The sequence below is a fragment of the Plectropomus leopardus genome, chromosome 12 (genome assembly GCF_026936395.1).
Source record: "Plectropomus leopardus strain MGB_pleo_1.0 chromosome 12, ASM2693639v1, whole genome shotgun sequence".
Lineage (NCBI taxonomy): Eukaryota > Metazoa > Chordata > Actinopteri > Perciformes > Serranidae > Plectropomus > Plectropomus leopardus.
The window spans coordinates 31,533,553-31,556,209 of NC_142187.1; the positions used below are offsets into that span (position 1 = coordinate 31,533,553).

General features: G+C 39.0%; 1 protein-coding gene and 1 long non-coding RNA gene across 5 annotated transcripts; one reads left to right on the forward strand and one right to left on the reverse strand.

The window, feature by feature from the left end:
* The first annotated feature begins 796 nt into the window (after positions 1-796).
* On the forward strand, positions 797-22,611 carry cc2d1b (coiled-coil and C2 domain containing 1B). Of its 4 annotated transcripts, none has more exons than XR_015778213.1 (27): positions 797-1,155; positions 1,426-1,577; positions 2,299-2,443; positions 3,810-3,913; positions 4,951-5,067; positions 6,059-6,208; positions 6,743-7,064; positions 8,039-8,157; positions 9,078-9,156; positions 9,631-9,714; positions 10,426-10,571; positions 10,928-11,000; positions 11,366-11,508; positions 11,591-11,720; positions 11,857-12,029; positions 12,949-13,074; positions 13,589-13,647; positions 14,194-14,310; positions 14,887-14,960; positions 15,358-15,416; positions 15,505-15,556; positions 15,832-15,931; positions 16,015-16,105; positions 16,209-16,331; positions 16,730-16,778; positions 17,347-17,391; positions 17,428-22,611. XR_015778213.1 is itself a non-coding variant. In XM_042497376.2 (26 exons), exons 2-25 carry the CDS (start codon positions 1,515-1,517, stop codon positions 16,739-16,741), a joined length of 2,661 nt encoding a protein of 886 aa, XP_042353310.2. In that variant the 5' UTR covers positions 797-1,155; positions 1,426-1,514; the 3' UTR covers positions 16,742-16,778; positions 17,347-22,611. The 4 variants fall into 4 exon arrangements, 2 of the variants coding, with proteins under 2 accessions (XP_042353310.2, XP_042353311.2); XR_015778212.1 differs by having other exon boundaries at positions 17,347-17,387; positions 17,424-22,611; XM_042497376.2 differs by having other exon boundaries at positions 17,347-22,611.
* Positions 6,938-14,180, reverse strand: LOC148188130 (uncharacterized). The gene is made up of 3 exons (XR_015778214.1): positions 13,540-14,180; positions 12,944-13,080; positions 6,938-7,066 (listed from the first exon to the last, which is right to left on the reverse strand). It is a non-coding gene; the product is annotated as an uncharacterized LOC148188130 (long non-coding RNA).
* Positions 22,612-22,657: the final 46 nt, after the last annotated feature.

Below are 22,657 nucleotides of genomic sequence, written 5' to 3' on the forward strand. Positions count from 1 at the left end.
TGTCAAGCATCATAAAATTCTGTCACAGAGCTGAAATGAAAATAAAAGCTCCAGTTTTTAACATGTTAGTTTCACTCCAAGTATCATTTCAGATTACACATAACTGTAGCACCAAAAAATAAATAAATAGATATATAAAATTTAAAAAATTGGCAGGCAGTAACTAAATAATTGTGCATAAGTTTACTGTAAAGAAAAAAGTGCTTGATGCAGCTTTATTAAAGAGTGCCTCTTTTCTCGAATCTTGACATTTAAAAAAGTAATATCATATATATGAAGCCAGAAACCTAATCATTAAGTTAATATATCTGACAACCCAAAGCCTTTTATCTTTCAGATTAAATTCTGAAAATTAATAAATATTTGATATTTCAGATCAGTGTTGTTTTAAAAAATAAACTCAATGAAAGTAGAAAATCATATTAATGTATAATATTTTTTATAGCCTGATTTTGAAAAGTGCATTTTGTGTGCAGAGCAGTATGAGTGAGTATCTGACATTGCACAAAATGTAATTATGTATAAAAATCAATGTTGTTGCTAATCACTGACATGTCCTAGGCTGTAATAATAAAAATAATACTAGCATGTAGTACATTTAAAACAATTCTTATTTTGTGTGTTTTTTTCATGAAAATAAACTTACATTTAAAGTGTAAAAATTCTGAAAATTAATTAATTTATGATATTCAAGAATATATAAGGACTGTTGCTGGTTAAAAAATAACTCAAAGTAGAAAATAATATTAATGTATAATATTTTTAAAGCTTGACTATACTAAGCAAATTTTTGTGCAGAGCAATACAAGTGTGTAGAATATTTAAGCAGGCCCTAAGGATTAATTATGCTTTATAAATAAATTTCCCTGGCTTAACAGTCACTCAGGGAGGTATTTGAAGCTGCAGAGTGGCAAAACTAAAAAAATAAAGAAAACGAAGTCACACTTCAGCCACTCCCCCCTGTGATAAATAAAGAACAGTCCCTAACAGATGTATATTTATACTTTATTTATTCTCAGGAGCTGCACCTTTAAAATTGGCCTTGGACGCTCCCTGGCTCTGCGCATGCGCACTTAGACAAACCCATTACCATGTCAAACCACAGAACTGAAACTGTTGCCCTGAAAACTACCTGATGAAGTGCTGATCGAGCAGGTAAAACACACTCACGCTTCTTAAATCTGGATCAAACTCTGTGTAATGTTTGCCAACAGTGACACTAACAGTCGTGTTTTTTCTTCCGAACAAACTTTTCGATTCAGAGGCGACAGACATGTTTAAGCTAACGGCTAGGCTAACATAACCGTCAGTTGGGCAGCAGGTTGCTACTCACTGTCCGTTTGGAGCCACCTGACAACCACTCACGTGATTTTAACCACACACGGATGACTTTATACCACAGGAAATCTTCTCATGTGTTTGCAGTTGGGATCGCTGGAGTGTCGCCTCGGGGCTTGTTAAGTTAAACTACAAGCCTCAACAACAACAACAACAACAACAACAACAACAACAACATGTTTGGTAAAAAGAAGAGAGCTCCGCAGCCCAGAGGCCAGGGAGCTGCTGCAGCCAAGCAGGTAACAACAACAACAACAACAACAACAACAACAACATCAACCGGTGTTGTGTTCAAGACTGTTTCCTCGTCCACGTGTGTGTCCTCCTACCTAAACCTCACCCAAACCCTGTAAGGGACTGTGCTTTATTTACCATAGGCAGGATATTATTTATTTATTAATTTTTATCTTGATCCTCTCCAAAGCTATAACCTATTTTTTTTCACCTATAAATCATTCTTCCTCCACCATAAATAACTTCTTAATGTATTCACATTAAATGTAGGTATAGTGTTGGAGCCAATGCAACTAGCAAACAGCCCTATCAACACAGCAAACATCGGTTTTCTTAACCCTTTGAAACCTGAGCAAGTTGGTGGGATTTTTTTCATAAACATTGAGAGAGAGCAATTAGCAACTCAGCAAGAAATGGCCCAAAAATTAGCAAAAATGTAGTTGTGAAAGGGTTAAAATAAATACAAAATACTTGCTTGTATGTCCCTAACCTAAGCCTAATTTGTTTTTGATAGCTTACCCCTTTTTCCACCACCCCTTACCGCCTCATAAATAATGAACAGTCCCTAACCCTAATCTCAGAGGGAGGTGCTGGCATTAACAGGAGGGAAACACTGTTCAGTGGGGAAACGCATTTCGACGTCACACCGGCAAACATGTTTACAGTGACGTTTTCTCCTGACAGTTGCTGCCATGGTGTTAGTCATGTTGTACCTCCTGGTTTCAGATGGGTCTGTTTGTAGACCTGGACCCTGAGCAGATGATGATGGGGATGGAGGGGAATCTGGACGACCCGGACTTGGAGGCTGAACTTGCTGCTATCACTGGAAATAAATCTGCTGCTGGAGGAAGAGCCAAGCCGAAGGGGAAAAGTGAGCGATATAAACTAAAGTACTGTAAACGGTGAAGGAGACGACACTGAAGTTAGCTTCTGATTCATCAGTTACAAGCAGAGTTAAGAGAAAAGTAATTTATGTTGCTTAGCCCTGATGCTGTCTGAAACCTTTATTCTGTTAGTGAAAATGCAAAAAATGAAGATTTCACTGTGTTTTTTTGATCATGTAGACCCCATTAGATCAGGTCCAGATCCAAAACCACTATAACACAACAGGACAGTTCTGGACTAGATTATCCTAGAAAAGCTAAATAGTATTTAAAAACACAGGTTTCAGATTTGTATACCTTAAGATTTCACTGTGTTTTTCAAATATGACCACATAGATCTGACAACGTCAGGGCTTTACCTTAAATGTCCAACATGCTTTTGCAACAGTAAGAGGTGCAAAAATCCAAGAATTAGTCGCTAAGCAATTTAAATTACCCCTTAACTCTTCCTTTAACGGCTGAATTGGAAGCTGACTTTAGCATCAGAGAACTTCCTCAGTTTTGAAATGAATTTACTTCAATTATACTTTAACTGTAGCTGAGATGATCCACACATTACATGAAATATGACAAATATACACAGAGCACATTAATTAACCAAAGTCACTGATTTAAATAGGCAGAAAAAACAAGAATATTCTCAATCTTAAACTTCTCAACTGAATTATCCATCAAAACTTACAGTCTCAGGGACACACAGGTTGTCCCAGTCCATTATGTCTTTAAATTAAAGGAGTTTGTGAGAGAATTACTATATATCCCACCAACATGGTAACTCACTGCGACGTGATGAATTGTCTTCAACACTGTGAAGTCTACAGAGCATGCAGCTGGAAACTGGAGCTGGTCCTGACTGGTGTCTCTCTGCTGATTGGCTGAGGCCTTGATTGGTAATTAACACCTCATGATAGTTCAGGAATGAACTATGGACCCAGGCTGCTCTACTAGTGTCCTCAGGGGGACACTTAGGGATGGTTTAAAGGCCCTAATGCTGACCTTCTGAACAAACATTAAGCATTATGTACCATTATTGGACAAATATTCACACCGATCAGCCAAAATATATTAAAACAACTGGCCGATGAAGTGAATAACATGGATTATTTTGTTAAAATACAATGTTCTGATGAGAAATCTGAGCTCCTGGCATTCATGTGGATGCTACATGTGGATGTGTTTGGTTTAGTACACACCCTGATGATAATGGCTAAGTCTCTAAAAAAAGTGACGGAGAAATGGCTCTTTTGATTTATTATCCTGGATAAACAGCGACGGGAGTTCTAGGTAGACACTATTGACATTTACATCATTACTACATTATCATGACAGCATGACATCGTGCTTGTGTTTTAGGCCCGCTGCCGATGGAAGACATCGCAAGAATGGCTGACGAGTGTATGAGAGATGTGGATGAGGACGAAGAGGACGGTGACCTGGAGGACGATGAAGATCTACTGGTGAGAGTTGCTGTGTATTTATTTCTGCTCTCATGGCAGAGTTTGCGGCTGCAGGGAGTCTGGACAGAGACTCTTCTCACCACATGTGAGCTTTATTTTCACTGAAATGAATTAAAATAGCTGCACAAACCCGCCGCAGTCACGCAGCAAACAGCAGAGCCAACAGAAACAAACGGCATAGTTTCTGCAGCCACATCGTCTTGTTGTCTTCACTAACTCTTTTGAGTTTGGCAAATAAAGTACTTTTTGTACTTTTTGGTCTGAAATAACAAAGTAGCCAATGTTATGATTGATACAGAGCTACTTTGTGCTACGACAGCAGAAGTAAAGGAAGAAAATCTGTGTCGGTTTTGTAACAAATATAAATGATTCCTTTGCATCTTTTAAGTCATTTTTTAAAATTGTTTTTAAGTGGCAGGTATGACAGGAGTAAAAATGGTACAAGGATCCCAAGTTTCTTTAATTAAAATGACATTTTTCTGTATTTTTTTCCTGGCTTACTCAAAGTGACTCTGCCCAGTGTGCTCAGATTGTGAAAAATGATAATAATTAGGGATCCTACATATTTAAAGAGCATTTTTTTCTCATAAAAAATGAAAAAGCAAAAAGAGTAATTTATACTTACATTTTTATTTGTTGGAAACATCCAGTGGGGTGAATTGAACCTTATGGGGGGGGGTCAACTTGATCTGGGCAGCTATGATAACCTTCAGAGGTCCAGCTGATTACTGGCTCATACACTGACCTAAAGGCAGGAGAAAAAAACAAAAATTTGACCTTGTGAGTAAAACCACGCTGTGCAAACACAACAGTAACGATCTGCTCCAGCAGGTTTCACAGGTCAAACATTCCAGCTCAGTTATTTTATGAACCGTTGCTGATTAATTGCTTTGCAGGGCGCTTCATTTCATCTGCATTCTGGTTTACACAACTTTCATCTGTCAAACAGCTGCATGTCTTACAAACTGACTGAAATCCAGCCCTGCATATAAACAGTGGCTGGCTATTGATTGGTTGATGTATTTTCCTCCCATCAGGCAGAGCTACAGGAAGTGGTGGGTGAGGAGGAAGCTGAGGATGCCGTCTCCCCCACATCCTCTCTCACTGCTGAATCTCCTCAAGCGGAAACACCAGAGTCTCCAGCGCCGCAGCAGGTACAACGTGTTACTCGCTGTCAGAGCTGGAATTGACTCCACCAGCCACCAAAATACGATAAAGATAGAAGTTTTTTTCAGTAACAGAAAAGGATTGTTTTTAGCTGCTTTATAAACTTGGCTCCCTTTTTGATCTTAACCCTTTGGGGCTGTTTGATGCATTTTAAGTGCTTTTCATTCTTGATTTGTTTTATAATTTTGGCTGTGTTCATGCATATGGCATACATTTTGATAAAACTACTTGATTCATTCTTGGAATTTGCAGCTCAGCTTCTAAAATAAGTCCAAAATACACCTCGTAAACAAAATTGTAACATTCATACTGTTAAGTGCCAAAAATGCACCACTGAGACACGTTTAAACTGCAGTTTTGATCCCACAGCCATCAAAGCATAAAACATGCACGGTATTATTTCTGGGTGTCATTCTGGGCTTTTGTCTTGGAATTTGTCATTTTTACTATTTTCCTCTTGATGAGGTCATTTTACCATATTTGGCATATGGAGAAAATACATGTTATTTCCATTCGGTACACTGTTACAATCAGTGTTGCTGCTTATTAGTGATAAATCCCAAGCTGTGATAATAAAAAAAATCTACTTTGCATGTAGTATATATGGAAAATAACTCAGATTTAGTGTTTTTTGTTTTTCATATAAAAACATTATGACAAAGACCTGGAATTTAAAGAGCTTACTTCAGCAGAAGTGGCACACTCCCACTGACGTCACAACCTTTCCTTCTTTTATGGTTTCCTCGATACTTATCCCACTTGTATTTGATCTACTTGAAATACTTTCTGTGACTAGTATTTCAAACCAGCAATTAAAGATGAGATACAGATATGAGGAAACTGCATTTTCCCCCTCCTTTTATGTATCCTTGACAAATACTTTTTCAGCCCACAGTTCTAGGTCATTTCTTGACCTGTAGTGCAGATGTTCCAGCTGTTTTCAGATCATGTTGACAGTACCTGTCTGTTGTTGTATAGAAGCAGCAGGAAGTGACGGCCCCCTCGGCAGCTCCCGGCAGCCTCCAGCACACCCTGGAGGAGAGAGTGGGCATGTACAAGACGGCGTTACAGAATGCTAAAAGTGCAGGGGAGACCTCCAAAGCCCGCAGATACGAGCGCGGCCTGAAGGTGAGTGAAACTCCAGACGAGATACATGATCGCAGTGCAGAATTGCATTGTTTACTTTATGAATTGTTCTCTGACTTTGTTGAAAATGTCTTACATCAGTCTTACAAAAGTCTTAGAAATACTCAGCAATGTTTTCCACATGTCCATTTTCTTTGTGGCGGATTTTTGGAGCTGTGCGTTCATTAGGAGCACTTTGGGAATATGCATACCATTTTGTTATTGACTGCACCTCACTCCTGGAGCACGGAGCGTACTCTGGGTACAAACGGAGCAGTAGAACACAAAGTGAAGTGGAGGTGAAACTTAACAGGTCATTGCGCTGGGTCTTAAAGTTTGCTTTCGCTCACCTCTGCAGCAGCTCCTCCTCTCGTTCCTCTCATTTACATGAATGAACAGAACTAAACAGGCCCTGTGTCTGTTTGTCATCTCAGTTCTAAAAACCTGTAATTTCAGATAATTGCTTGTGTTCATGGTTTAATTTTACTGTGATGCTTCACACAGCAGACATCTGAAACTGATTGTTTCTCTCTACAGACTCTGGAGACGATGTTAGCTGCTGTTAAAAAAGGCAGACCTGTGGATGAGGCGGGGATTCCTCCTCCTGTGGCCACCGGAGCCCCGAGCGCCGCCTCTCGTCCTGCTGTTCCCCCTCGACCTGCTCCTCCCGCACCCTCACCTCCTGAGTCCGCTCCTTCAGATCAGCAGGAGGAATCAGAGGCCCCGCCTCCTCCTGTCGTACCGGAGATCATCACCCCCGGCAGCGAAGAGGAGCAGTCGTCGTCCTCCGCCGCGCTCACTCTGAGCACCGTCCCATCACCAGAGGAGCCTGCAGACCAGCCTCGCCCCAGTCCAGGTGGTCTGTGTGATTTGGATTATACAAAGTTGCATTAGTTTTAATATTGGGTATTGTAAGTAAGTGTTTGACATACAAACAAAAACATGTTTTTGAGGCGATTTCCATGTGATCTTTAGTACTTTAGTAGTTCCTTGGCCACAATGTGTCTGAATTTAAAAATGGGCCTCTCAGATGTGTAACCGTGTCATTCGGATTCCCAAGTGGAGTTATTTTTACTACATTTACAAAGACTAAAACAGAGTATCATGAGGTGGTCAAAAGGCGTGTGCCAACAGCTGGCAGATAGAGCGGCGTAACTACGACGGGTTTGTGTTGAGGATTGGAGAGCCAGACTCGAACTCGAGGACGTTAGCGTTTGTTTGTGTATTTGCTCTGGGTCTGCTATATTGTTTTTTTTTTTTTTTTCAATATCATTAATTTATACATCTTCATATTTATGTATATATATATTTATTTTATTTTATTTGTTTTTATTGGTTTACTTTTAGTGTTTTTTTATTTCTGTTTTTATTCTAACCCTAACAATACATGCAGCAACTACATGCACATATAATAAAGTTCAATGTAACAGAGATCATAGGGCAGAAACACACACGCACACGCACACACGAAACATACTTTGAATAGCAGATTTGTCCAATATGTCAAATGATTTATAAGGACTTAAATGACTAGTTTTTTTTGCCCTAAAGTAAACTTTAATTTGATAATTTGACCCTCACTTTGCACACTTTGCATACAGCACACTGACACATTGTTATAGGAATACGTTTTAGGCTTCCTCATATTTCTCTGTAATGCTGACACCTTTGCAGCTTGTGTGAGCTCATGTGAAAGTCTTTTTTGTTTTTCATCACTTTTTTCAGTGAAAGATATATTAAATTGTGGAGGTCGTCTCGGGCTTCTCAGTTAGTGATGAATGTGGCCTTTCAGTGCAGTAATTGTTCCCTGTTTGTGTCTTCGTGAATAAACAGTGAACGAGGAAACCAGGACGCTGCTTTTGGAGAGGCAGAAAGAGTACAAGATGGCAGCTCTGAGAGCCAAGAAGCAGGGAGATCTGGATCGAGCGAGGATTTACTTCAAGACCAGCAAGGTGAGTGAAAACACCTCAACCTGAGCGACTCGATTAAAACAAGGATGGCGTCTCCTGTGTGAGAGGCTGTATCAGCGGTGTCGTGTTTTGTTTAAATTTGAATCTCATACAAAGGTTTTCTCTGTGTTTTTATTCTCAGTGAATAATGCAGTTTTAAGAGGGCTTTTGTGAATCAGCGTTTGGGGGAATATGCTTTATAGATGACTGATAATAATAATTTATTAAAAAGATTATAATAATTTTGTGTTTTAATTTCAAAATAAACAAACATCAATTTATTTTGAGCCAAATAAACAGTTTCAGTGCTTTTTATGAACTCCTTGAGAGCATACATTATCAGCAGGATAAATCAAAAGTGTATTTTCCTCAGAAATCTATATAAATAGTTGTTGAGCTTCAGCTAATTTTACAATAAAACAATTTACATACAATTGTTTAGTTTTATTTAATGTACCGATGTTTCTCTTCAAGATAAATGCCCATATGAATCTTTCTTTCTGCTGCAGCTGGATGCTAACATTCAAACTATTTTGCGAAGCAGAGCTTGTTTCTTCTGCAGAATTTATGACAGTAGACATACTTTGTTTTTTTACTTGATTATTTCTGTAGAAAAATACATTTTTTTCTTGTTGCTGGCTGCTCAGAACATTGTCTTATACATTTTTACATCAGCCATGAATCTGAACTATATTATATGATTTTTAATGTCTCAGAAATCTCTATATTTGAATATTTGAAGTTAAATTGCTAAAATACAGTTACACATCATTATTTGTGTTCTCTGCTGTCTGAGTGTTGCTGCATGTGCTGACTGCAGGATTTCCCTCTCGAGTATGTGAGGCATGCCAGCAATTTGGATTTGGACAAAGCCCGTCATTATGTCTGACAGAGTTGGTGGTTTGTTGTATTTTTGGGTGCAGAGGTTCGATGCGGTGATTGAGGCGTTGGAGAAAGGACAAGCGATCGATCTGAGTGGCCTTCCTCCGTCTCCAGAGCAGGGTGAGGAGCGCTGGTGTAACGTTAAAATCCCCGCATCCCCTAAGCAAATACAAATGCTGCCCCGATTAGTTTGTTTTCAGCCACCTAGAATTTTCCAAATGTGAAAATCAATATAAATTTAAGTTTCACTTTTTTACCTTGACGTCACACAGCGCTTTCCGATGGGGAACCGTGGTCGTTATATCAGAGCCACCAGACTCTGATAAAAACTGTCATTTTACGGAGCCGAACACGGGATTCCCCCCCCCCTCCAATTCACACTCAAATTGTCCATTTGATAGCCAAAAAAAAGTAACAGACTTAAACTGATATTGATTCTTTTAGGTGGCTAAAATTCATTTTGCTGCAGCCTGTACGCAGCAGTGCGTTACTTAGCTTCAGCGCTGGTGGATTTCGTTTATTTAAAGATGCTGGAAAAGCTACTATAAACAATAGTAAATCTGATTTGCATGGTTTTGTGTTACTGTGTCACAGGAACAGGAGGAAGCTCCGCTCCAGCGAAGGAACCTTCCTCTGCGCCAAACATAGAAGTCACCCAACCAGTCGCAGCAGCTCCCGGTATTAATGATGTCCTCATTTGCATACATCAGCTTGTGTTTGTATTGTGGCATCAGTAAGAGCTGACTCATGTATGAGCATGCTGACAGAGACTTTGGAATACAAACAATATATTCTTCAAACTTTTACATGAAAGTTAATGATTTAATTTGATTTAACGCCGGTTACGATGGATAGAGCTAATAGAAATACAAACATACTGCTTAAGCCTTTGGAAGCTGAGCAAACTGGCTTGCTTTTTGTCAAAAAACAGGAAAAAAAGAGACGAGCAACCGAGATGGCCCAAAGATTTGCAAGAAAAATTAATAAAAAGTTAAAAGAATTATCTGAAAATAAGCCAAACAACATTTGTAAGAAATTAGTTAAAAGCAACAAGAAAATTCAATTAAGAAACAAAAAGGAGATATAAATGTAGTTTTCTCATTTTTCCCTGTTTTTTGATAATATCAAATAATCATCCCAAACTTTTTTGGCCAACTTTTCCTAATTTCTTGCCAAGTTGCTCATTATGTTTTTTCTCATGTTTTCAAAAGAGATCCAATCAGTTTTCTCAGGTTTCAGAGGAATCATTTTGTCAAAGGCATCTGAACGCAGCACAAGAAAATCGTATGATGAAGAAAGACGAGAAGAAAATCAACATAGATGATGATAATTGAGTCTTTAGAAACTGTCGAGAAATTCTTTGTTAACGTTTTGGCTTCTGTCTCTCAGCCGCTGCCCCCCCATCAGCCCCTGCAGCTCCCAAAGACGTGCTGGAGGCTCTCGAGCAGAGACGAGCCAAATATGTGGAGGCGTCCAATCAGGCCAAAGCCAGCGGAGAAGACCGCAAGGCCCGAATGCACGATCGAATCGCAAAGGTGAGAGCCTCTCCTCCTTAAATCTGCATCCACCTTTACAGAACCGTACTGCTGACAGTGCGTCTGTCAGGCGCTGACCTTCATCATCGTCTCTGTAGAACAAAGCTGCCACATTATGAGTTCAGTTAAAAGACTATTTTGATTTTGATGTAATTTTAAAGCTAATTTTCGTCAGTTAAATCTTATAGATAAGTTGTTTGAAAGCCAGCATGACAGTAAAACTACTGACAAAAGCGTCACTATTCTCAGAAACACTTGACTTCCAGTAATTTACAGCAACACATGATTCAGCTTTTACCACGTTACATCATTAGAAGCTCAGCTGTGAAAAATATTCCACCTCTGTCCTCCTGCAGCAATACCAGAGCGCCATCCGAGCTCACAAAGCCGGGAAGGCGGTCAACTTCGAGGAGCTGCCGGTTCCCCCCGGTGAGATTCTTCTGTCATTCAGGTTTTTCAGCTGAAAGTGTGATTTTAAAGTCACTCTGTTTCCGGTTCTGTCGTCCTGAGGTGTTACTGTGAACTGAGTCCCGATCAGCCGCAGAGGGAATGTTGACTAAAAGAGTGAATCTATAATGTCACGTTAAACTGCCTGAAACCTGAGGAAATTGGCTCGATTCCTCTGAAAAACATGGGAGGAATGCAATTAGCCAATTTACAAGAAATTACCCCAAATTAGCAAAAATTAAAAAGAAAAATGGTAAAAAACACAAGAAAACTGGTGTCAGTCCGGGTTTCAAAGGGTTAAGAACTGTCATGCCTGTCCTAATTTGGAATTTTATTTTGTCTCTCAGGTTTTCCTCCGATCCCGGGCCAGAAGGCGACAGGAGCCGAGCAGGGATTGATTGCAGCTCTGCAGGCAGCCGATAAGCTCACCTCCAGTGACGCTGCTGAAGGAGCAGAAGAAGAAGAAGAAGAAGAAGAAGAGAAGGAGGAGGTCGGCTGTTAGATGCACGCTGTATTTTTTTTACTCAGTTTTTGTGGATAAATTACTGATATCGTGTTTGTGTTTGCCGCAGTCTAAGCCTGCCGTTCCAGAAGAGCCAAGGAAACGCACGTTAGATGTCCCCGCCGCAGGTCAAGGACGGAAAAGGTCTCCGTCAGCGTCACCTGACAGGACAGCCGCCAGAGAGGGACTCTCGCCAGCAGGTCTGTCCCCAAAACGAAAGATGTCGTCTAAATCACCAGACGCTCAGAAGTCACAGAAGTCCGTTCATTTCTGTGACAGTAAAAGAGAGATAAACGTAAAACTGAGCCGTTCACTTTGTTTTCCGTCGTCCCGCAGCGGTTCAGCAGCTGGAGTTCCTGGAGGGCAGGAAGAAGCAGTACATGAAGGCGGCTCTGCAGGCGAAGCAGAAGAACGACATGGAGCAGGCCAAGATTTTCCTCCGCACCGCCAAAGGCTTCGACCCCATGATCGAGGCGGCACGCAGCGGCAAGACCATAGACATCAGCACGGTGAGCAGACGGGACGTTTACTGTCCGTCACAGCCTGAGTCACTGAGCTGCTCTAGTTTGTCGAAGAAACCGCCTCCCAGGATCTCTTATGTGAGAAATGAGATTCTTTTCGATTCATTTTCTAGTAAAGTTTAACTTCATTATAGTGTGACAGCACACGAAAGACTTTAAACTTGGTGGGTTGAAAACGTAACGGGAAGAAAATGATAAAAAGTATATACTTTTAAGAGTGTGACTGTTTAATAGACATCAGGTTTTTGGTGTTGCGTTCAGACGCCTTTCACAAGCATTTTAACCTCCGAAATCATGAGCAAACTGGGTCGATTTCTTACAGTAACGTGGAAAAAAGGTACATTCAACAACTTTGCGTGAATTTTCCTGCCAAATGCCAAAAATCAGTAAAAGGGAGAGAGGGAGAGAATTATTAAAAAATTATCAAATAACTAAAGAAAAAAATCAAGAAACTAGATTTATAATTATTAGAATTATATATTTAAAATCATGTTACATTAAAAAGATATATATTATTGTTGTTGTTATTTTTAATAATCATAATTATTACTATTTTTATTTTTTAAAAAATATTTTGTTTATTTATTTATTTTTTATTTTTCACGTTTCTGTTCTCTTACTTTTTTGGTTTAATTTCAAGTAATTTTTGGGTAACATTTTAGGAATTCCTTGCAAATTTTGGCTCATGTCCTGATAAGTTGCTCATTGCCATATTTCCATGAAGGAAATCATATCAGTTTGCTTTAACTGAGGCAAAACCACTATGCATTATGATTTTTAATTTTTCATAAATTAACCCTTAAAAATCAGACGACCCTGGAGGGACTGACTTTGGTCAAAATTAGGGGACGAGCGGTTTTGGTGTCTTCTGTTCAAACATTCGATGCGTGATGTGAACTCACTGTAGGTGCCGTCGCCCCCTGGTGACGAAGACGAGGACTTCATCCTGGTTCATCACGCCGACGTGCAGATCTCAGAGAAAGCAGAGCAGCTTTACGCCCAACTCGCCAAAATCCTCAAAGAGCAGCACGAGGTAAACCTGCAGGATCACGGATTATTATGATGTCGTGTCCACAGTTATTAATAAAGGTTTTTATTGTGTCAGTGCTCCCTAACTACACTTTCTTCCCTCTTATCACCAAAGTCTTACCTCTTTTGATTTGAGAAATTGTTGTCGTGTAACATTTTCCAAAAGTAAAAATGTTGATTCTAAAGTGTGAAGTATATTTACAAAATAACAACAGATCTCTCTAATTTTGATATTAACGCTCATCACAAATTTGGTGATTGTTTAAATGAATGCATTTTAATGTACTTTCCTTTTTAATTTAACACTTTTATCATCTAAGTAAACGTCTCGATGTTCAGGAGTCTTTCTCCAGAATCCAACATTTTCTGCTCTCTGACATTAATCTAAAAGTTTCCAAATTAATTCTGATGCCTGAAAGATTTTTATTTTTTTCATTCCCTGTCTGGTTGCTCTGCGCGGTTCTCAAACCTTTTTCCTTGAGATGTCTGAGATTTCTTCTTCCTTTCATCCCTCACAGAAATGTATGACTCACTCCAAGCAGTTCACACACCTGGGGAACATCACCGAAACAACAAAGTAAGCTTCCCGTGTCACAACACGTCACGTACAGATAGTTACAGAAAAATAAAAAAAGTGAAAGTTCTAACGTTGGACTGAGCTGCAACTAACAACTGTTTGCATGAACAAATAAGTCTCATCAGTTATTGTAATTAAATTAAACAAAAAAAAAGAATTAGGCATGTACGGAGGCTGAGTCCTCGCCCCAGTAGTTGCAGGTTCGACTCCAATCGCTGCCCTTTGCTGCATGTCGTCCCCTCTGTCTCCCCCTTTCACACATATACTCTATCCTATCAAATAAAGGTGAAAAAGCCATAAAATGTCTTTAAAAAATTAAAGAATTAAATAATTACATTTAATAATGTAATTTAAAAAAATAATTATTTAAATCTTAAAATATACAATAAACCACAACAACCACAAAACCACAACCACAGCAGGATGTTATAAAGGGAACAACCACAAAGCATCAGCTGATATTTGCTCCCTGTGTGTGTGTGTGTGTGTGTGTGTGTGTGTGTGTGTGTGTGTGTGTGTGTGTGTGTGTGTGTGTGTGTTACGCAGGTTTGAGAAGATGGCAGAGAGTTGTAAGAAGAGTCTGGAGATCTTGAAGCTGGCTCAGTCGAGAGGTCTGCCTCCTCCTAAACATCACTTCGAGGAGAGATCGTTTCACACCGTCAGGTCGGTATTACACCGCAAAAAGTTTACACTTAATTCAAATTTCATATGATTTTTTTTTGTCATCCTGACAAGTTCTGCAGGGTGTCAACCAGTCCTTAAAAAGTCTTTAACTTTCTTAAATTTAATGATATAAATATTAAGCATTAAAGGTCATTTTTTTAAAAAAAAATCTAATTTCTCTTCATTCATCTTATTTGTTTTTGTAAAGCTTTTCTGTGTGAAAGTCGACACTTTGATGTCACAAATTTTTAAACCGACCATCGAACCTTACGCTGTCTTTTTATTTGATATTTTTTCTAACCTGCTGGCAAAACAAAGATTAACCAAACTCAGTCTTATAATCATATTCCTCCATAAAACTGCCTCTGCATAGGAGGCCTTTTCCATAATTTAATACAATCCAAAACAAATCTGCCACATTTAGGAAGATTTTAATGTAAAGAGGGCGTTAATTCGACTATATTTTTATCGTAGGTTAGTTGTGATGCTGCAGTTTCAAACATTTCTCCTCTCACAATTGTAAAAGTGAAATAAAACATCTTTTTCGTTCTTTCTCTCCTCTGTTCTTACCTGCAGGATATTTCCTGACCTGAGTAGCACCGACATGGTCGTTGAAATCGTCAAAGGGATGAATCTTCCTGCTCCAAGCGGTAAAATCTAAAATCTTCACCCATCATTCCTCACGTTCAGTGCAGCAGGTCTTCATGGTGTCTGCAAGAAAAATGATTATAGATATTAGTAAACTATAGCCTTAATTTTAGACGCCTTAAAATGATGCTTTCTTGCTTGGCTGTGGTGAAAATAAAACTGTAAATTTTTTAGTTATTAATTAGTTATTTTGTAGTTTTCTCTGTGTTTGAAGTTCGCCTGTTTTCTGTTTAGAGCTAAAATTTGTCTTAAAAAGTCTTCAATAGAAGTTTAGCTTTATGTCATTGCGACTTTTTTGAATAATTTATACTTAAACAAAATCTTTAGCTGAGAATATGAGCTCTAAAAAATGCAAACATTGCGTGATGCTTTGTGATAAACTTTACGTTCCTCCTTCAGGAATCCAAACAAACGATCTGGATGCATACGTCAAGTTCGAGTTCCCCTACCCGAACTCGGTAAGAGACTCAAACTGCAGCTCGTTTTAATGTTCACAGCCGCCTCAGACTTCTCTCCTTTAAAGTCTTTCCGTTTTGTTGCCACCAGGAGCAGCCGCAGAAACACAAAACAGCCGTCATCAAGAACACAAACTCCCCCGGTGAGACGTGAGCATCGACATACATCTGTGTGTCGTCTCTTTGTGTCGAACACTAACATCTGCTGTGACATTTCTTCACAAACGTGGATATTTTATTTCAGAATGTGACACTGAACTCTGCTGTTTGGAGAAAAAAAAGGGTGTTTTCCTTGATTCTTAATATTTTGTAACTTTGTCGAGCAAATACTGAACTCGTGCTTTTGAAGACGTCTTCAGTGTGGCTTAAATTTCTGGAAACCAATTTTCTAACTTTCCTTTTGTCTCTTTTAAACCAGAATATAACCAGAGCTTCACTCTGACGATCAACCGTAACCACCGCGGCTTCAAGAGGGTGGTGACGTCTAAAGGCCTCAAACTGGAGCTGTTTCACAAAGGGTGAGCCGCGCTCTTAGAGCATCATTTCCTCGATTCCTCTCTCTCCTCTCACGGTTTCCTGTCGCTCTGTGTCGTCTTAACAGCGGCTTCCTGCGGAGCGACAAGCCGATCGGGACGGCCCTCGTAAAGCTGGAGAAACTGGAGTCGCAGAGTGAAATCAGGGAGATCGTAGAGGTGAGTCAGACTGAAATCAGCACCATGAAACAAGGAAACAAGTTAGCGAAGATGTTCACCGACTAAAATCTCCGAGTAACTGTGACTCCTGCGTATCTGTCAGGTGATGGACGGTCGTAAGCCCACAGGAGGTCGTGTTGAAGTGAAGGTGCGACTGCGGGAGCCTCTGAGCGGGCAGGACATGCAGAAGAGCACCGAGCGCTGGCTGGTGATCGACCCCACACAGGTAACAATAACGCTACGCTCTGATTTACGTACTTTGTCATTTTACTTTCTGTTTGAGTTGCAGTTGTCTTTACAAAGAACGCACTGTTGCACGGAGTATGCAAACATGGTGACATTGAACTTTGTCCCTTTTTTTCATAGATCCATTAAATCCATAGCACGACATTAAATTATATTAATGTGTTAACTTTAGACGCGTTGCAAAAAATATGGTGTCATTCGTCTGCAGCTCAGTCCATGGGATGTGTTTTCTGCTGCACAAAGGATTATGGGTCAGAATCAAGCGGCAGCCTCTAAGCTTATATACACAGTATTAATACTTTTGAGGCACTGTTAATTTTAAGACAAACCTGAGATTGTGTAAAAACATCTGATTTTGGTTCTTTTTTTATCTCCAAGGTTCTTGTTTAGATGCTGCTGAAAGATTAAAGATTTGACAGGATGAAAGGTAATTTTCTTCATTTTTTTTGGTCAGAATTGGATGAAAATAAAGAGAAATGTTTGACACAGGAAATCAGCTTATTAATTTTCTTGCTGAGAGTCAGCGTAGAGGATCGATGCCACTCTCATATCTGTGTTAAATATGAAACTTCAGCCAGCAGAAATGTGACAGAAAAAAAGGCCCCTTTAAGCTAACTGGCTGCTGGCTGTAGTTTCATATTGGTGTATGAGTGGTGATTTATTATTTTTTAAAGGCTAGGAAAAATGTCTTGAGAAAAAAGAGAAAAAGCTATGGAAAAAAATATTCATAATTATAATAATTACATATGTAATTTTTAATTGCTTCCTCCGGGTCCTCTCTGTGTGTTTTTGTTGTTGTTTTTTAAACTCATTTTTCAGGTAATTTTCCTGTACTTTTAACTAATTTCTTGCATTTCTGGGGTTAATTTCTTCTTTCTTTTTTCACTACCGTCCTTCCATGTTTTTTAAAGAAACCAGTTTGGTTTCAAAGGGTTAAATGTTTGTTTGGGTGTATTCGACTCACCTAGCTGATAACAACCTTCTCTGTCTTGCAGATTAAAGGCACTCAATCAAAAGCGCTCAGAGGACGGAGTTTATGCTGAGGACGGAGTTCATGATGAGGACGGAGTTCATGATGAGGACGGAGTTCATGATGAGGACGGGCTGTTGTTCGGCGTCTCAGACCTTCGCGGGTCTTTGACTTGTTTGAAAACTTTTGCACATTTGCGAGACACGAGAGCTCCCTTTGACACTGCAGTCCACCAGGAGGAGACACGGAGCTGGTTTACGGTGGGTCGGCCGGTCTGTCTGGCTTCAGTCCGGCTCCAGCTGATGGACAAATACTTGTCCACACGGATGGACGGGTTGTTCTCTTGTTTGTCTCATCGCTGGTGATTCACGCAGAGTGAATGTAGATAGAAGCTCGTGATGCAGCAGAGCAGACGAGGCGAAGCCTCCTTCAATCAGAAGAAAATATTCAGGGAACAATCACGAGGTGCTTTTTATTGTGCGAACTTGTGCATCAGTCGATCCCAGTCGGCCCAAACTGAGGATCTTAATTATCCTTAAATGCAAGTCAAGTCTGTATTTGTGCACATTTTCTGAAAGCTCACAGACACGGACGAAATGGAGCTGTAACGCCAGAAATCACAGGGACGGTGCAGCATATTTAAGAGCGATTTGACCTAAAAACGACAGAATAGAGAGAATCGGTTATTCAGTGAAAATACTTCTATGCCCACATGTTGCGTGCACATCCAGACGACTGAAAAACAGACGCTGGACAAGAGCTATTACAATTAGGGGTCGACTGATATCGGTATTTCAGGGCCGATACCGACGCTGATTATTAAGTTAATGAGAGCGATTAGCAATATTCTGAGCAGATTACAGTGGAAATGAAAATCTTTAGAATTTGTAATATAACAAACTTCAACACCAATTTTTTTTTAAATGCATTTAGCAAATATTTAATCTAAATGAAACCATTTTACATCATGTACAGCAATTTCCCTGCAACTTTTTTTTAATAAAGTCAAGTAAAAATAAAAAATAAATAAAAATAGCTCCCTGAGGTTTTACAAAGTAAAAGTTCCTCCCATGCTGACACTTTGTTTGCACGTTTTAATTCATTTTATCGTCGATCATTAAAATAAAATGTTGAAACAGATAATTGTCAAAATGCCAAATATCGGCCCGATAATCGGCCAGGCCGATAATCTGTCGACCCCTAATCACAAGAGAAGAAAAAATAAAGTGCACACTAGATTACCACTGTGGGGACGTTTTGAGCTTCAAAGGCTCCTTGATCGTCACTCGGCGGAGCTAAGTAATGATTGGAGAAAGCGAGGAGACACGTTAGCATAATAAAAAGCATCCTGTTTCCCACAAAAGTCCCCCCCGTGCTTCAGTCCGTCTCCTGGAGGACGTCAGCCAGTGTGTCTCTGCTCAAGGGGCTCAGTGTCGAGCTAACCTGATCCTGCTGCCCGACGTGACTTTAGTTAAAATAATATATCAAAGAATGTGTAAATATTCCTCGTATTATTACAGCTCTGGTATCTAGAACTGCACCTATGCACTAATACCAAAGTAATCACTGTTGCTGTAAAATCCTGCATATTTGAAGTCGCCCTTTAGCTGCCAAACCTGTTCCGAAGATGCGAGGGTTCAACGTGACGGGACCGGTTCACAAATCGCCTGGTGTTCAGATCGCAGGCGGACGCAGCAACCCCTCGTACACGTTTTAAAGGAGTAAGCCAAAAAACGACGATGATATCGAAGGTACGACTATATAATTATTTTGAAGACCACACTCCTTTTTTGGCACCTTTCACTTCGATCGATCACTAAACTGCACATTTACTCACGTCTGCGGCTTTAGGTGTGTTCGATATATTTATCACGTTTACAGTAATAGCACAGAATCACAACTAAGCTCAGTTTAGTTGATCTTTAATGTCTAAAAAGGTGAAAATTAGTTTTATTTTAAGGCGAACATCCATTTCTACGCCGACGATCAGGTGGTTTAAAGGTCATTTTTCAGTAAACACGATTGGACGACTGAACTTTGATAGTATCTCGTACATATTTCAGTTGAAGGAATAGTTTTGGGTAATGTGCTTATTTCGTTTCTTGCAGTTTAAAGAGAAATTTGACTCAATTCTCATGTCTGAATATTAAATATGAAGCTATAGCAGGACACCATTAGCTTAGCTTAGCATTATGACTAGAAACAGGCAGCACGTCTCCCTCCAAAGGTAAAAGAAATACACCTCTAAAGCTCATTAATTCAAAAGACTTTAACTCTTTGAATCCTGGATTGACATCAGTTTGACAACTTTCACAACCTATTTAACCCTTTGGAACCTGAACAAATCAATTTAATGTCTTTCAAAAACACGGGAGAAAAGGCAAACAAGCAACTTCACAAAAAGTGTCTCACAAATTGCAAGAAATTATAAAGGTGACAAAAAGACGCCTGGAAAATTTGTTTTCATACAAATTGATAAATTAAAAAAAAAAAAAAGTCCAGAAAACTCGGTTTATAATTATGTTTTTTAATTATGTCACAGAATTTCTTTCTCCAATTTTCAGCACTTTTGTTGTTTTTTTTTTTTCCTTTTCAAAACTTATTTCAGAGAATTTTCTAGTAACTTTTTACCAACTTGTTGATAATTTGTTAATAAGTTGCTCATTAGGTTTTCCCCATTTCTCCCCGGTTTGCTCTGGTTTTCTAAGGGTTAATTTGTGCTTTAGAGCTGCTGGCAGGACCGAGCCGGGCTAACGGTTTCCATCTGCTCCCAGTCTTTGTGCTAAACTAAGCTAATCACCTCCTGACTCGTTTCATCGGACGTTTGACAGAAAAAAAGAGTATTTCCCAAAATGTCCGACTATTCCTTTAAAAGCTACTTTTTACAACTATGCATCAGACCCTTTTCATAGTCTTAAAGGGCCAGTTCACCCAAATTACAGACAGGTTTATATTTATCTTATTTACTTGTTGTGATCTGAACCCATGAAGGTTGAATTTTCTTTATTTTGTGCTGCTGAAAAGTTTGAAAAATATCATTTGAAATTTCTTTTTTTCAACCGAGGAAAAGGAGTTTGAGGACAGTAATGAACTATAAGCTAACATGGACATTCAGTCTTTAAAGTGCCTGGAGAAAATAATGGAAATTTGAACATTAACTGAATCTGCTGATCAAAAACGCTCCAGGTCAGAAACTAAAGTGACCCTGCGAGGAGACTGTTTTGTCCGTTATCGTGTCTTCTCATAAACAAAGTTTATGAGAACAAAATCCTGCTTGAACAGTTTTATTGGAGCAACATTTTACTGAGGATTAAATCCTAAATGAACACTGCTGATTTGAGTTTTAAAGAGTAAGTACATTGTCTTCAGAGGTGTGGCCTCAGGTCACGTTTGATGACTTTAGACTCGACAAAATCAAAAAAGATTTGCAACTTTACGTGGACTTTAACACTTGTGACTTCACTTTTCTGAAAACACTTGAAACCTTCCCCCGAACCCAGATATCAAAAGCATGTTTTTTTAGAAAGTGTGCATGAATAAATGAAACTCCCTTCATTTCCTGAACATTAATGCTACCCCCGGCAAGTCGAAACTTAATTTCTCAGACACTATTTGATTGATCCAATCTGACATCATCCAGTCAAGTTGCAGGAGAAAACCATGAAGAGCCTTTGTTACGTTACTGATTGCCAGTTGGAAAACATGATACTATTTGTTCAAATATTAAAACGAATTAGAGGTCAACAGAAAACAGTTTGCAGTATGCAAAACGTCAATTATTACAGACGAAGATGCAACAACTTCGAACTTTGCTCAACATTTAAAGTTGCACAAAGAACATTAAGCAGAGGCCAATATTAACACGTTTAGTGAGATAATGCTTACCTAACCTTATTATTCTGATAAAATGGCATTACTTTGGGTAAAAAGTGAGTCATCACTTGTTTAGGACTCAAAACGTAGGACTTGACTCGGGACTTGCAAAACAATAATTTTTCCCACCTTTGGTTCTTTCTGAAAAGACGTTGCTGTTAAGAGTGATATTCAAAAAGAAGTTGAAGAAGTTCTCTGGTAATAATTTGAGTGAACTGACCCTTTAAAGGTCCAGCGTGTAGGATTTCAAAGCATCTATTGGCAGAAATTTTAAATAAAATTTTCATTAACGTTTTCTTTAGTGTATAATCACCTGAAAATAACTTCTTTACCTGAGAACAGCGTTTCCCATCCTCTTGACCAGTCCTGCATGTTTTGGATCTCTCTGCTCAAACACAGCTGATTCAAATGAGCGACTCGTCATGAACTCCCAAAGCTGCTTGATAACGAGTTGATTATTTAATTCAGCTGTGGTGCAGCAGGGAGACATCTAAAACATGCAGGATTAGTGGTGCTCAAGAAGAGTTTTGGGAAACGTTACCTTAGAGTATTAACATTGGGAGCAGGTCTTCTTTCAGGAATCCCTTCTTGGCTACTTAAGAGCAACATGGCGGAAAAAATAAAAAAGACTAACCGACAGTCTGAGTTAAATAACTCTAAGTTGCATCCCCAAAGATTTAAGGTCCAGTGTGAAGGATTTAGGGGAATCTATTAGCAGAAATTAATATAGTTAATAATCATGACTACAATTTCTTTGGTGTATAATCACCTGAAATAAAAATTTGTGTTTTGTTACGTTAGAATGAGATGTTTATATCTACATACAGAGCAAGTCCCCTTTTATGTTGTTTCTATAGTAACCCAAAACAGACCAACCAAACTGGCTTTAAATGGGGCCGCTTGCTTTTTCGTATCGGCCACCGTAGTTCTCGTACACGTGAGAAGTTTCAGTTTCTGCACATCACCACTAGATGGCACTAAATCCTCCACACTGGACCTTTAAAGTTTCACCTGCAGCATTGAAATAAATGCTAAAATAAGCCATAAAAACACTGAGCCAATGACATAAACACCATTTTCCAACATGTTTACCTCAAAACTGTCTGCAACATTATTTAGTTGCCAAAAGTTACTGTGGTCACACCATTTCTCTGTTTCTCCTCTGTAGGAAAAACACTCAGTGCATCATGTTTGCTCTTAACATTGGCATAAATAATGAAAACACACTGTTATCCATCATTTCATTTTCTGTTAAACATATCTGTTTACAAAGATCGATGATGTCATGTTGTTTGTATTTACAAAGTCTATAACAATAAGCTCTAAAACTGAATCAAGGCTATATTTTGTTTTTAATTGTGGATTAAATTTGCATACCCTGCTTAAAAATGTACCAATTAAAAATATCTTGTTTTAATTTCGTGATATTTATGTCTTTTTGTTCTGCTGGAAAAACAACAAAA